At 42.4% G+C, this 16,059-nt stretch overlaps 1 protein-coding gene across 1 annotated transcript; it reads right to left on the reverse strand.

Moving 5' to 3' along the window:
- On the reverse strand, positions 1-14,470 carry LOC139413585 (nuclear receptor subfamily 1 group D member 1-like). The gene is made up of 6 exons (XM_071161111.1): positions 12,446-14,470; positions 4,565-4,870; positions 4,231-4,464; positions 2,162-2,715; positions 1,646-2,042; positions 1-1,539 (listed from the first exon to the last, which is right to left on the reverse strand). The coding sequence occupies exons 1-6, from the start codon at positions 12,459-12,461 to the stop codon at positions 1,343-1,345; spliced, it is 1,704 nt and encodes a 567-aa protein (XP_071017212.1). The 5' UTR covers positions 12,462-14,470; the 3' UTR covers positions 1-1,342.
- Positions 14,471-16,059: the final 1,589 nt, after the last annotated feature.

Consider the following 16,059-nt stretch of genomic DNA (forward strand, 5'->3'; position numbering starts at 1 on the left):
TACAGTATATAATGTCATTTAATATTGGTTCTCTATGGAAGAAGTTTAAACATGAAACATTTACAAAATATACACGAGGTGATGCATGGATCAATTAACAATAGTTATATTTCAATAATATAGGTTCAAATCAAACACTTTTTTACATGGTTTGTGCACATGGTTCCATCGGTTGCTCTCTTGTTGCAGTAAGAATGAGGGGTGGGGTTTGTAATGCTCCAGGGAAGACCAATGGACACATACAGTAGATGCACACCTTGCATCACCCAAACAATCGGGCACCTCTTGAACATGGCACCGTTGTTTTGTCTTCAATGGTGCTAACATCATACAGCAATCAACTCAAACAAATGGAGTAGGAACCAGTCACAAATATTATATCTAATATGTACAACAATAGAATACCTTAAAACATAACCCGACAAATATGGTCTAAAATGTTCAAATAGTATCTCCCTGATTACAGCATACAAATACAATCCATCCTACTCTCAATTCTTACAAATGGAAATAATACATTTTCTCATCAAATCCCAAATATTTGATTTCCAAAAAGATTGATGACGTGATTTTGAAAATAGCTTAGGTCATTATAACAGTGTATAACACAGTCAGTTAGGGATCTAATAGTGTGTTTTATACATTGCTATTGCTCTATTATATGGGTTGATTTCAGATGTGTGTTGATGTATGGAAAGTGCTTTGTTATTCATTGAACAGCCTGTGTAGGGTGAATGTGTAGGAAGAAAATATATAGTTTGTGTGTATTTCCCTTTCTCACGTGAAGAGGGTGTCCTTCCTTCTTGCTGGTTTGCCCGTCTGTCTGTTACAGACAGAAGGACATAGTGAAGCGTGGAATCAGAGAGGAGGAATGGAAAATAATTTTGGTCTTCAATCACTGTCACCGGGAGTTATGGGTAATGGAGGATTTTTAGACCCTCGTCCCTCAACTTTGGGAGCTGAGTTGGTCTAAGATGGTGCTTTGCCATTTAACTCACAGCACACCGACTTGTTCAGCAGACTATAAGTCTATGAGTCTTTTAGAGGTTTTACCAGCTCTGAGTATTGTTCATGAGGTCATAGTTCAAGAGTCTCCACCCTCCTCTTTTCCTCCATCTTCCTTTGAGATGCCTCTCAGTCCACTCATTCACCTTGTCCAACCCTGCTTCTGTCCCAGTCCCAGCTCCAGCACACACAGCTCATTGAAGAGAGCCTGATGGTGACTGGCTGGTGGCTTATGGCTGGAGTGAAGGGATCATGAGGGTGTTTCCCAAGAGGACTGCCCCTTTCGGGGGTCCGGTAGTCAGTGGGTGTCCCTGTGGGCTGTGGTTTCTCCAGGCCCTTAGAGGTCGATGCTGAAGGCCAGCAGTTTGTCAGAGTGCAGGTTGTTGAGGGTGCGCAGGTCGGGCAGGCGCAGCAGCAGCTTGGGGAAGAGGGTGCTGTCGTCAGGGCGACGGCGGGTGATGAGCGAGCGCAGGGCTTTGATCAGACTCTCCTGAAGCTGCTCCACTGCAACAACGTCAGCCATACCTGAACGGTCTGCGAGACGAGAGGAGAGAGGGTTAGATGCATCGTGAAAAAGCAAAACAAAACATATGTGATTTTTAAAGAGATTTTTAAAGTGTGTCTCTTATGAGTCTCTTACCAGCAGACACTAGCACCACAGCCATGAAGAGGGCCATCTCATCGGGCTCTAGACCTAGAGCTCCCAGCTTCTCACTAAACTCAAACATGGCGTCCAGCAGAGTGCCCATGCCCAGCGCCCGCAGGGACATCAGGGGGTATGTTTGGCCGTTCAGGAAGGTCACCGTCTTCTCCTTGGGGTCGAACAGCGAGCAGAATCTGACCATCAGCACCTGGAAGGTGCCAGCCTTAAGCAGCATGACCTGGTCATGCTGGCTGAGACTCTGGAACCCTGGGATGCTCTTGGCAAACTCCACCACCTCCTTGACGGCTGGGGTGAAGCACTGGGAGAAGGCCTCCCATATCTGCTGGCTGGAACGGTCACGGGGGGCCACGGGACATGCGTTCAAGGGACACGCCTGAGAGAGAGGGAGAGGGTTAGAATGGCTCTATGACACTCCTACAATCATGTGTGTATTGTACATATAGTAATACTAAGGAAATAGTTTTACTAAGGAAGTATTTTAATGAGACTCACCAGAACTTTGGCACCTCCACTCAACTTCCAGGGGCAGGTAGTCTGGTTTTGAGACTTGCCAGCTGGAAAGCTGTTTTGATTGGCTTGGAAGGTCTGAGCTGGCTGGCTTCCATTGGACAATGGGCATTGACTCTGATTGGATGATGGTTGGTAGGTATACTGGGCGTTGTCAACATTGTTGTTGCGTGGGCAGCGCGAGGGGGTCTGGTAGCTTTGTGTGGGGTGTGACTGGTACCCCTGAGAGGGGTTGGAATGGGAGTGGGTTTGGTGTGCCGGGTGAGAGTAGCCAGACTCATGTGCTGGATTGTTACGGACATTGTTGTTGTTGATGTTGACGGCCATCTTGATTACTGGCTTCACATCCTCTTGGGCGAAGATGTTGTGGTAGGCAGAGGAAATGGAATCTCCAGATTCTGGACTGGCTGGGGCCTCAGAGGAAGAAGGTGAGGAGTCAATCTCCATGGATGCTGATTCATTGAGGCTGTTCATGTAGCTCTGCATCTCGTCCAATAGCCTCTGCTTCTCACGCTTGGGGATACGCCCAAAACGCACAGCTGAGGAGAAGGAGGACAAGGGGAAAATAAGTTAGCTAACGAATTGATCACTTTCCCGATGGCAGTTACTAGAGCTAGTATAGCAGTGGCCTGATACTTATCTATCTAATTCAATCTTTTACTCCCTGACACTGATTGTGAGTGCAATCACTGTATGGCATGATTACTGACTAATCCTACAGGGTACAGAGAGCTGGGGGAGATTTCTCTCCTCTCTATATAACCAGTCTGTTTCAATCCACCATCAAATGACATGGTATACCACCCCCTTTCCTCTCCTCATTTGACTCCTTCATCCCCCTCTTTATCTCTCCAAACTTCCCATCCCCCTCTCTATAGCACACCTCCTCTGCCAAAGCTATTTATAGTCTGCTACTGTATGCTACACCCCTTCCCCCAATCTCTTTCCCTCCTGCTCCCTCTATCCTGATCACTCTCTTCCTCTTTCTACCTCGCCCCTCGCTATGTTTCTGTTAAGCACTCGTTCCTTTCTCTATGAAAATAGGTTACTGGGTCAGCTGGAGTAAACATTGTCATTGACCGAGTGACAGAGGAGGGAGAGGAGATGTGATCGTAAAGGAGAGTGAGAAGGTAAAGGACTGAGAGGGTAAAGGAGTAAGAGGATGATTGAATGAGAGTTAGGGAGTAAGGGAATGAGAATTAGAGTGAAGGGTTGAAAAAAAGGGAAAATGGGTTAGATGAGTGACATCAAAAATGTAGTTTTAAATGAATGCCTTGTATACATTAAATATTCAAATACCAAAGGTATAAAAAAAAGCTACACCTATGCTGTGATAATAGAGCCTTTTCAGTAATTGGCGCAATGGTGGGTAATTTTCCTCCTCACTAGCGTTTTCCTTTTATAGGTCACCTCAAAATGTTTGCTCCAGAAAAGTAGATGATTTATTATCACCTAGTTTAGAGAGATCTCAGGAGTATACGGTGGCCTGTAGGGAAATGATGCCATACAGGAGAGGGATGGAGCTGAGCATCTAACTGTACCAACTGTATTATCATCTAACAATATTTGAATAGTTTACCAGTATTAGAACATGGACTATTACATTTATTTAACTAGGCAAGTCAGTTAAGAACAAATTCTTAATTTCAATGACAGCCTAGGAACAGTGGGTTAACTGCTTTGTTCAGGGGCAGAATGACAGATTTTGACCTTGTCAGCTCGGGGATTCGATCTTGCAACCTTTCAGTTACTAGTCCAATGCTCTAACCACTAGGCTACAAGCCTGAATGTTATAGACTTTAGATGTGCAAACACTTTCAATCTGACACAGATGGTATAATGAATTGACAAAAATAAACTGTATTTGCAATTATTTTTCCCATGACTGATGACTACTGGGACTCCTCATCTGCTTCGGTCATCAATCAGAGATGGAGAAGGAGTGGAAGAAAGAACAGAAGGAGAGATGAAGGAGAGAGAGAATGGATGGGGCATCAAGAAGGTGTGACTGAAGAAGGAGAATGATGCCAGATATAGATGGAATGTTCTCTTACCATCTCTGGACATGCCCACGGAGAGACACTTCTTGAAACGGCAGTGCTGGCACCGGTTGCGGTTCATGCGCATGATCAGGCAGCTTTCATTCTTCACACACATCTTGTAGTGGATGTTCTGCTGGATGCTGCGGCGGAAGAAACCCTTGCAGCCTTCACAGGCGTGAACGCCGTAATGGAAGCCAGACGCAATGTCCCCACACACCTTACACAGGAGCACCATGCCTCCTGTCTCTGTGAGGTACACAAAGAGAGGAATGATTGGTTAGACATTATAATAGACAAATATAATAAGAAAAAATAAAAACAGAAAGCCAGTAGAAGTGGTACTTACTGGTGAAGGTGCCAGTGAATCCGCAGGGCCTCTTGGCCAACATAGGGTGGGCGTAGGTATTGCCAGAGGATGTAGTGGTTGTAGAGGCATTGGCTTCAGGGAACTGGAAGACTAGTTTGGGTGAAGGTCCTCCCCTGTTCTCCCCTCTTTCTCTCTTCAGAGGGCCGATCTCGGGGAAGGAGACAGGCTCAGGAGATGAGGATTGGGAATGGGAGGACCGGGGGGACTGGGTCTGGTACCCGCTGGAGGGGCTGCCAGGGCTGGGGCTGGCACTACCAGATGAGCCAGCATACAGTATCACACCACCTGGAGGGCAAAGAGGACGAGAAGAGAGAGAGGCAGTTAGTGTCACTGCTGTCACCGTGACACAAGGAAGCAGACAGAAGGCTATGCTGCCAGCAAACTATCTGTGCAAAGATGCACAAGATCAATATCCATATCTGTGTTGAAATAGTTCCACACGCACACAGACAGGCACACAATGTAGGTAGGTAAACTAACAGATAAGTGATGAGCAATAGGCTATTTTGATTAGGTGCCTGTCTTTACTTGGATGGATTACCAAACATGAACACACCTCCTGCCTGTTTAGTCGACAACATAACAGTCTCAAAGAAGCCGATAAAAGGTCAAATAAGGTAAGAATGTGTCTGGAGAAGAGGTCAAATCTAACTGGGGACCGACTTGATATTTGTCAATAGTCTTTTTCCAAAATGTGCATATAAGACTTCAAAACAAGCATTATCATTCTAGCTTTGTCTAATTCAGTGTTAGATGATGTGGGACCTTGAATTTATACAAAAACAAAATAATAAAACAATTCCCACAATGGCCAGGTTTTGATACAAATATGTCTTGGCTATATAAGTTACTCAAAGTTCTCACTCAAATTCTTCAATGTTCGAAAGCAAGTTGGGGATGTAAACTCGGAAATGTCTCATTACTGCCTCCCTCTCCCTCCCTCCCTGTAAAGATCGTGCTCTGTGTACGAGAAGAGCGACAGCCCCTCACGTGTACGCTGAGCCAGCCAGCCTGGAGCCAGCTGCCTGCTCGCTCTAAAAGCAAGCCTTGCTTTTCCGCCTGGCGGCGCGCCCGAAGCTTGCTCAAACCGCCAGCCACCTGACCGCCGACTCACATGGACTCCTGACACAGTTCCTGTTAGGGCTCACAAGGCGCTTTCCGCAGTCCCGTGTAGACAACAGCCGCAGTACAATAACAGGCAGCTGGGAGCTCACGTTTGAAAGAGAGAGGGCTTTAGTACTGTACGTACAGAGGGAATGCAGGGCAGTCTACTGTGTGTATACTGCCATGCATTCCACTGAGCCTCCGGAAACCCAGAGGGGGCGACATACAAAGCTGTTTTCTTGGTGTTTTACTCAGTCAAGGGAAGTTATATGTATCACAAACCCGTGCTCACATAGATTGAATGATTTTTTTCAGTGACAGAACAAGCAAATTAAAGCATTCTTACACATAGGCTATGTCCAACTGCAAGCGCATAGGTGTTACATCAGTTCCTTTGAACCTTGTTATGTGAGTTACAATTCATGCAGTTACAGTTGAAGTCGGAAGTTTACATACACTTAGGTTGAAGTCATTAAAACTTGTTTTTCAACCACTCCACAAATCTCTTGTTAACAAACTATAGTTTTGGCAAGTCGGTTTGGACATTTACTGTGTGCATGACACAAGTCATTTTTCCAACAATTGTTTACATACAGATTATTTCACTTATAATTCACTGCATCACAATTCCAGTGGGTCAGAAGTTTACATACACTAAGATAACTGTGCCTTTAAACAGCTCGGAAAATTCCAGAAGATTATGTCATTGCTTTAGAAGCTTCTGATAGGCTAATTTAAATAATTTGAGTCAATTGGAGGTGTACCTGTGGATGTATTTCAAGGCCTACCTTCAAACTCAGTGCCTCTTTGCTTGACATCATGGGAAAATCCATATAAACCAGCCATGATCTCAGAAAAAAAATTCTAGACCTCCACAAGTCTGGTTCATCCTTGGGAGCAATTTCCAAACGCACTAAGGTACCACATTCATCTGCACAAACAATAGTACGCAAGTATAAACACCATGGGACCACGCAGCCGTCATACCGCTCAGGAAGGAGACGCGTTCTGTCACCTAGAGATGAACGTACTTTGGTGCGAAAAGTGCAAATCAATCCCAGAACAACAGCAAAGGACCTTGTGAAGATGCTGGAGGAAACATGTACAAAAGTATCTATATCCACAGTAAAACGAGTCCTCTATCAACATAAACTGAAAACAAATGCCAGACTATGGTTTGCATCTGCACATGGGGACAAAGATAATACTTTTTGGAGAAATGTCCTCTGGTCTGATGAAACAAAAATAGAACTGTTTGGCCATAATGACCATCGTTATGTTTGGAGGAAAAAGGGGGAGGCTTGCATGCCGAAGAACATCATCCCAACCGTGAAGCACGTGGGTGGCAGCATCATGTTGTGGGGGTGCTTTGCTGTAGGAGGGACTGGTGCACTTCACAAAATAGAGAATATTATGAGGAAGGGAAATTATGTGGATATATTGAAGCAACATCTCAAGACATAAGTCAGGAAGTTAAAGCTTGGTTGCAAATGGGTCTTCCAAATGGACAATGACCCCAAGCATACTTCCAAAGTTGTGGCAATATGGCTTAAGGACAACAAAGTCAAGGTATTGGAGTGGCCATCACAAAGCCCTGACCTCATGCCTATAGAACATTTGTGGGCAGAACTGAAAAAGTGTGTGCGAGCAAGGAGGCCTTCAAACCTGATTCAGTTACACCAGCTCTGTCAGGAGGAATGGGCTAAAATTCACCCAACTTATTGTGGGAAGCTTGTGGAAGGCTACCCGAAACATTTGACCCAAGTTAAACAATTTAAAGGCAATGCTATCAAATACTAGTTGAGTGTATGTAAACTTCTGACCCACTGGGAATGTGACGAAAGAAATAAAAGCTGAAATAAATCACTCTCTACTATTATTCTGACATTTCACATTCTTAAAATAAAGTGGTGATCCTAATAGACCTAAAACAGGGAATTATTACTAGGATTAAATGTCAGGAATTGTGAAAAACTGGGTTTAAATGTATTTGGCTAAGGTGTATGTAAACTTCTGACTTCAACTGTAGTTATCTGACTGATTACACACCTGATTGAATATAATTTCAATCAGACTTATGTCTTGTGTTTTCAATACAGGTCAGACAAATTTGCAAATTCATTAGCATATGACTCCAATATCTTGACTGTCAGTTTATTTCATATTTGCATCCTTTACCCCGTTTTTCCCAGGGACCTTTAATTATCTATGAAACATCATGTAGATCTGCCTCCTGCCTTCCCTTCTTTCTCTCTCTGCTGGAGGAGACACGTGCATCTGGCTGGGAATGTCTGTTTAGCTTAAATTGAGTGTGCCTGATTGTAATTCCTCTGCCAGCACGTGTCAACACTGACTGACAGAGATAAACTCTGCTGGGGCTTCACTGTTTGCATGTGGCTTCCTCTACGCTACCTGACAGCCCCATGTGAAGTTTAGGCTCCACACCCAACTAAGTTGTTCCCAGTGATTCTCACATAGTCCTGAGTTGTTAGTTAGGTTTCCACTGTCAGGTGTCAGCCCTGTGAGGGTAACCTGACCCCTGGCCTTCTCTATGGCAGAGAAAGAGTAATTTACCAGGAACCTGAGTTTGGCCTGGAGCACTACACTGTGACACAGGTCATATGTGATATGTGGGGCAGTATGATAGTAAATAGACAGTAACTAACTGTTCCTTCCCCTCTCATGGGAGTCCCATCCACCGTTAGATGGGAATCAGCCAGGTAGCATGTTTGTATACCATATGTATAGCATATCTATCAGGAAACGCCTTTTCTAACTTCCTTACCCTCTCCTGTAATGGGGTGGCACATGGACCACTTGACCATGAGGTAGGAGTCAGGTGGGAAAACACTCAGCTTGGACAGAAATACATATCTTTCAAACCAAATATGAATTTTATTTTATTTACCTCTAACCCTAATTGTATAAAGACCAAATAGCTCATAAACCATATTGTAATTATGTCCTTTATAACATGACAATCTAATGACTATGAGTTGAGTTTTTTCAAGGTAAAGCCCACATCCCTTCCCATCCGATAACCAGCTTCTCACCTTCCCCCCTTTCCTAAAGTCACATATATAATGGTACCATAGCCACTGCTGTTGTAGAACCTCCATACTCTGTCACTGAGGTTGAGGTCAGCTTTATCTCCAGTGCTTAGAGGGAAGTCAGCTAAACGCCCAGGGCTTAAATCAGGTGAGGAGACTCGTGTGAGCTAATCTCATAGTGGGCAGGGCTGGAGGGGAGTGCCAGACAACGTGAATCACACCAATGCCCTCCCTCTCTCAGTGACCCCTAACACCCTTACTCACTCCCTCCTTCCCTTGTTCCCTCCAGACACTGTCTCCTTGTGTAATCTATAATCTCATTGGCCTTCATTTGTAAGTGTTTGGTGGTTTACTGAAAGAGTGACTCTATAAATAAATTACAGTGAATAAGACTGGTATTCAGAGAGGTGTAAAATTGGTTAAAAACAAAATACATTGAATACAAGTAGAGTAATAATAATATATTTTCCAGTTACTCATATAAACAGAATAGTCTTTGCAATTATTGGCAGAAGTAGGACAATATAACAATTATCTTGGAGTAGAAGCCTATAGATACTTTGACCAAGTAGGCAAACATATTATAGCTATATTATACAGACAGACTTGACGACCATTCAAACAGAATGTTCGAGGTTTTGAGTTCGCTAGTTGGGTTTATTTGTCAGAGTCATTTGTGATATCAATGAGTGGACTATTGCTACAATGTAGGCTATCCTCAACACGTGACATTTTGGCTATTGATACGATGTATAAGAAATGTATCACAATGTCCGCTATATTGGATATACTGTATAATAAGTCATAGTATTCAGTTGTCTTTCCCAAAGAAAATATATCGGCGTAAAGAAATGAACACAAACATAGTTAATAGGCTGATAAACGTTCGGACACACTGACCAATCTCTTGCAAAGGCATAACAGGAGTCCCCCGGAAAGGCTGTGAGTAAACCTGGAGCGCGCGAGAAAGACTGATAAATTCGTGAAGGCGGGGTGGGAATCACGAAGTTAATGCACGTGATGTCGCGCTAGGCATGCACCGTGGGCACTCGGGTAAATCAAGAGCATGATGTCCACCATTATCAGACGGTTGCCATGCATGTAATGGCTCAGATACTTATTAGACTCGAGGACATGGCTGTAAATAGGGAGCGCGGTAATTCCATACCAATGCCACAATCCCGTTACGTGCTGTCTTCGGGGAAATACTGTATCTTTGGCATTGGAGTTATTCCAGCCTCCACTGTGTACGCTAATAACATTACGTTTATGGTAATTGCTTCCTATTATCAGTATCACCTGACTCAAAATGCAATGCTTGTGTATTGAATATTTAATTAATGCTATTAGAATATCTTTCACTTTAGAATAGTGAGTGGTAAATTGAGTCACCTAGTACAGGGATTTCCTTTATTAGGGAACCACCCCCATATTGTGTCCTGCCAGAGATGAATTTACTGCTATGAATGTATGTCCTATGGAGGCCAACTTGGTCAACATATCTGTTGAAATTAAGGTTGACCACTACCCATTATTGAGTGGGCTTGTGGGCATCATTCCACTGATTCCAGTGATCCATTAGCCAATAGGATATGGTTGGCACCCAAACATATATTTAATTTAACTTAGTGTAATTCATATTTGCATAAATACCTTTTGTATTCAATATCTTGTATTTTTGAATATCTTATTAAATAGTATTGGTAAAATTGTTTTGACTAGCTCTGCTGGCATATGCAATCGATCAGGGAAGATAGTGATAAAACAGTTTTTGTGATCTATTCCCCATCTATTTCATTTGGATCTGGCTTAAATAGCTTGTTTGTGCTTAAAAGTTGGCCTTCAAGTCATGACCAGTTCATTAATAAATTGCTTTGGCTCACATGTCTATGGAATAGGCGTGATAGGTTCTTGACACGTGTTGAGAGAGCAAAAAGTTGCGCAGCAGCGCTGAACTAGAGGGGAGTCGCTAGACAGGGCGCGTGACCAGTTCTGTCTATGAGTCACAGACCCGTAAACACGCAATCTCAGGTCAAAGAAGGGAACACCTTTCTGGAGTAGTGCTGATGAAAGGATTCGAATGGCTTTGTTTTCCCCTCGTCATCCGGTTTGATTAGATTGCGCCAACAATTCTAAACTCTCCAAGTCAAGGCAACTTTAAGCACAAAGTGCATCTGCGCAACAGATAATCAAAGTTGTTCCAAATTATGTAAAGTAACAATATATCCATAAAATAATATTGTATGATTAGAAACTGACCAGGTACACGAAGGATAGCCCAGCTATAGCACGACAGAGCATGTAAGGTCGGACCAGTGCTGCACATGAGTTGAAGCCCAAAGGCCGTCGGTTGGCGATATTGAGTCGTTTCATTTTATCATCCAAAGGAAACGTATGCAGAACGTATGGACCGGTTCGTACACAAAACATTCTCCATTCAGGATGCAAAGGCGTCGATTTCGTCCTTCACTCGATTTAATGGTGAGAAGGCGGAAAATAAAAACATTTTCCTCCACCATGCTAAAGTGGCTAATGATACTCCCGGTTGTTGCGTTTCGCATTCAGCCAATCGGGTTGCAGCAGTCTGCTACGACACCAGGGATGAAAAAAACAGACTGCTGCAACCTGATTAGATTAATGCATTGGAGGGTCGTTGAAGTGGATTTGTCCCAGTTGTATGTGGTAAATACTACCTTCCCACTTGGTTATAAATGCAGCAAAAGCTTGATGATTAGTTGACAAGATGACTCCAATGTTGTACATAAACCCTGGATAACTAATATTGGCACTCCCCAGTAAGAGCAGTCCTCCATAGGAATGAATGGAATTGTACAGTATTTCAATGAAATGCTTCAAGGACAAAATTACATGTATTTATGATTGGTTAGTAATCTCTAAAAATATATACTTATTTTTATTTATTTTAATTAACCTTTATTTAACTAGGCAAGTCAGTTAAAGAACAAATTATTATTTACAATAACACCTACCCCGGCCAAACCCTAACCTTCAAGGAAAATATTTGTATATTATTTTTTATTTCATGTTTAGCTCACATAATATAATTTAAAAGTATGCATTACAGTGTCTGTAATATAATACATGTGACAAAAACGAATGTTGACAAATAATACATCATACATTTCTATAGCTTCCCAAATACTTTTTACAACGGTGTGGGTGTGCCAAGATGGAGGCGAAATGGCTTCAACACAGCGCCCCCTATTAGTCATCTAGTGTATATATAAATCATTGCTTGAATCAGGTGTGCTAGCTCTGGAATAGATCAAATACATGGAAGGGCTGGGGGTCCCCGAGGAGAGGTTTGAGAACCTCTACAACTCAATGAAGGCTTGGCAACCTTCAGGTTTATGGATCAAGCTTCATAAATTACATTTCATTCAGGTATCCATTTATATGGATATGCAGTGTAGCCGCTGGAAATACATGATGACATGAACAATCAACTCATTCATTCTGAAATAATAACATTTTAAAAAGATAATCACAGGAACTGCCCTGCGTATTACCATTACGCACGCAAGGTATAGCCTATGCACCAAACACAGTGAAGGAAAATGCCAACATAGTACATATTACATTTACTCAGTAGTGTTAATTTACAAGTACAGTATAGGCAAATATATTGATACCTTAGCCTACAACTGACAATAGCATAGATTGGTAATAACGTAATGAAACTCACCAGGGCTGTTTTCCATGTTTTCCGGTGTTTGGTTGATTTATAAACGATATTCAAATTATTTAATGTTGGTTTGTCTCTGCGTCAATGAGGAGTTTCGTTGATATAGGTTATACAGTCATGAACCGCCAAGAAAGCATAGAGTTGGTAGCCAATCCCAATGACAAAAGCAATGAGACTGTGCGCAGGTCCTTCAAACCCGTCAAGCGTGAAAGATATCAAAACTGATTTAAAGTTGAGCAAAACCTAAACAGGTTTCGGTTTGGCGAAATAGTTACAAATCGTCTCCAATGTGCGTAATTGCGAACAGGTTCAGTGCCTTTGTTGCCCGTAGCCTGATTCGCTTGGTGTCCGTAGGTCGTGTGATGTACAGTAGGCTGAACTAAACGTTCTTTGAAAATAAATTCCAAGCATTCAGCTCTAGTGCCAGTGTAGTCACCATCAACATCTCCAAAGACATAAGTGTGGAAGTAGTTTAAGCACACCCATCCATTAATAGGCAATCCACTTCGCCCACACTAACCAGCACGTTTTCAGGTGTCTGAGAAATGTGACCAGTTTTTTTTGGCCCCCGTTTTTTTTGTTCCTTTCAATCTCTGTCGTAGGTTTTGTATGTTAGGGATTACACTGTCTCTCTCTCTTTTTCTCTCTCTCTCTTTTTCTCTCTGTATGCCTATGTCACGCTCTATTAGAATACCTCATCCACCTCTTTTACTCCACCTTTCTTTATTCGTTCTCACGTTTTCATTGGTGGAGAGCTAGAGTGGAGGCGAGACAGTTAGACTCACTCGACATTGGAATGCTGGTAAAGCTCCGCTGCATGTGCGCGCGGCATGTGAGCCACCGAACACGATGTCCTACTGACACACATTCTATGCAAATGTCAGAGGCCTTGTGATAAGAAGGGGGAGGGAGGGGGCTAGCACATTGAAGTAGGCGGAGCTCACCGTGACTACCGCTCCCTCCACCCTTCCTCCTCTCCACACGTTCTGCCTTCAGAAGCGATTCTGTTTTTGCTAGAATCTCAGCATCGGAAATTGGCATGATGAGAATGTGGGTCAACATCAGTTATGAAAAAACACATCAAATAGCAAAGTTTTCTGTAAAGGCACATCGTAGGCATCCCGGATATCCAAGTTTTTTGCGCATAAACATGGATCTGAATTTAGGTCATTGAGCTCCGCTGGAGGGACTCATCTCAGTACATGCGCCTCAAGTTTTCTTATCATATAGCGGGTTTTGAATAAATAAATTATGATGAGTCACGCAGATGTATACAACTAGGTTATAAAACATTATTATACAACTGGTCAAATAGGGGTTGTTTGTGTTATGTTTTCTCTGTGGCGGCTGGTTAGATTTGGTCAATGCTGATAGGCTGCTAGACGTCATCACTTTTAAACCATTGTAGGCCTATAATAGCCTATAGCCAGAGAACGTCCTCACGTGTTATCCGTAATGAAGCAGCGCCACTCCGTGGTGGAGTTCACTGTGCCGCGGCTCACTCCTGCTGGCCAAACGTTGTGGTTTGCAGGGGCAGTATGTGAATTATATATGCGTCATATGGCACAAGCTTTAGACCACGTTGCTTCTGATTCAAGAAAAGTTTATAGCCTAGAGTCATTCGTCATTATCATGTTTCAGACATTGCTCATTGTTGGTCATATGCCCTCTGGGTATTACTGTAGTCTCGAAAACCTGATCCCAGGCAACACAGGAACTACTATACTGCCCACATTACTACTTTATCCGCTTTAATAAAATACAAAATAGTACCTAGCAAGATGGAGATTGCCGATGTCATTTTTAATGTATGCATTTCGCAAGTGTCTCGTTTGCATCAACTCCCTTAACTAAAACCATCGCAAAGGTTCAAACTTGACCTCGTATTTTTCCGAGTTCCCAGTTGTTTTCCCAGTTGTTTTTCATGACTTCAGTGATCTTCAGTTCGGAAAGTCGGAGCTCTATAAATAGGCCCGAGTTCCCGAGTTGGATGACCGTTAAAATCGAGTTTTCCAGTCGGAGCTCGTTATTTCCCCAGTTTCCGCTTGTTTTTAACGCACTGAAGTCGGAGATTTCCGAGTTCCCAGTTGTTTTGAACGCGGCAATAGTCCTCGGATTTTTTTCACTATTATAGGCGGTTTTCTAGACTAGTATTAATGTGTAATTACGCACAGAATGACACGAAAGTACTTCAGTTTACAGAAATACAAAAATTATTTATATCAACTCATATTTAGAATCGGTAACTGACACTTTATTAAGCACAACATAAATGTGGCATAACATTATTTTTAATGGAACATCAAAGAAGTTTGTAGGATTTTGAATAAACAAGTGGTGACAAAGTTGATTGGTTATGAAACACTTTACCAGAGTTGATTGGTTATGACAAACTTGACCAAAGTTGCTTGGTTATTATGACACACGTAATCACACTTAGCCACTGATTTCATAGCTCAGTGTGTGTATAGGCTACTGTAAGTAGGCCACAATATATTGACTGTTTCACCAACCGTAGTTGCGAGGGATTAATTATCGGGTTTTATTTGTAGGGTCATAGTATTTGTACATCGTCTTTAAATGGATACATGGTCCTGCTCTCTCTAGTGGACTTCTCTACCCTGGCACGGGTAGCCTTTGACACGACAGTCAGATCCATGTCCTCACGTGTTTTTTGTAATGAAGCAGCGCCACTCGCTGGTGGAATTCATTGTGCCGCGGCTCACTCCTTCTGGTCAACCGTCATGGTTTAGCAGGGCAGTAGGTGATTTATTTATGCATCATATGGCACAAGCTTCAGACCAGTTGTTTCCGATTCAAGAAACGTGTGTAAAGTTAGTCGTCATTATCATGTTTCAGATATTGGTCATTGGTCATATAACTAACTCATCTTGAAACTGCCCCCTTTGTGTATTGCGCAGAATTACACTTAATTCCTACAGTTTACAGAATTTAGAAACTATTTTTTCAACCCATGTTCAGAATGGGTAAATTACACATTCATAAGTACAACATATATAGTACCAGTCAAAAGTTTGGACACACCTACTCATTCAAGGGTTTTTCTTTATTTTGTTAGTATTTTTTACATTGTAGAATAATAGGGAAGACATCAAAACTATGAAATAACACATATGAAATCATGTAGTAACCAAAAGGTGTTTAACAAATCAAAATATATTTTATATTTGATATTCTTCAATGTAGCCACCCTTTGCCTTGAGGTAAAAGACTAAGTCCATATTATAGCAAGAACAGCTCAAATAAGCAATGAGAAACAACAGTCCATCATTACTTTAAGACATGAAGGTCAGTCAATCTGGAAAATTTCAAAAACTTTGACCGTTTCTTCAAGTGCAGTCGCAAAAAACATCAAGCACTATGATGAAACTGGCTCTCATGAGGACCGCCACAGGAAAGAAAGACCCAGAGTTACCTCTGCCGCAGAGTATAAATTCATTAGAGTTAACTGCACCTCAGATTGCAGCCCAAATAAATGCTTCACAGAGTTCAAGTAACAGACACATCTCAACATCAACTGTTCAGAAGAGATGGCGTGAATCAGGCCTTCATTGTCGAATTGCTGCAAAGAAACCACTACTAAAGGACACCAA

This window comes from Oncorhynchus clarkii, chromosome 7 (genome assembly GCF_045791955.1).
Source record: "Oncorhynchus clarkii lewisi isolate Uvic-CL-2024 chromosome 7, UVic_Ocla_1.0, whole genome shotgun sequence".
In the NCBI taxonomy this organism is placed as follows: domain Eukaryota; kingdom Metazoa; phylum Chordata; class Actinopteri; order Salmoniformes; family Salmonidae; genus Oncorhynchus; species Oncorhynchus clarkii.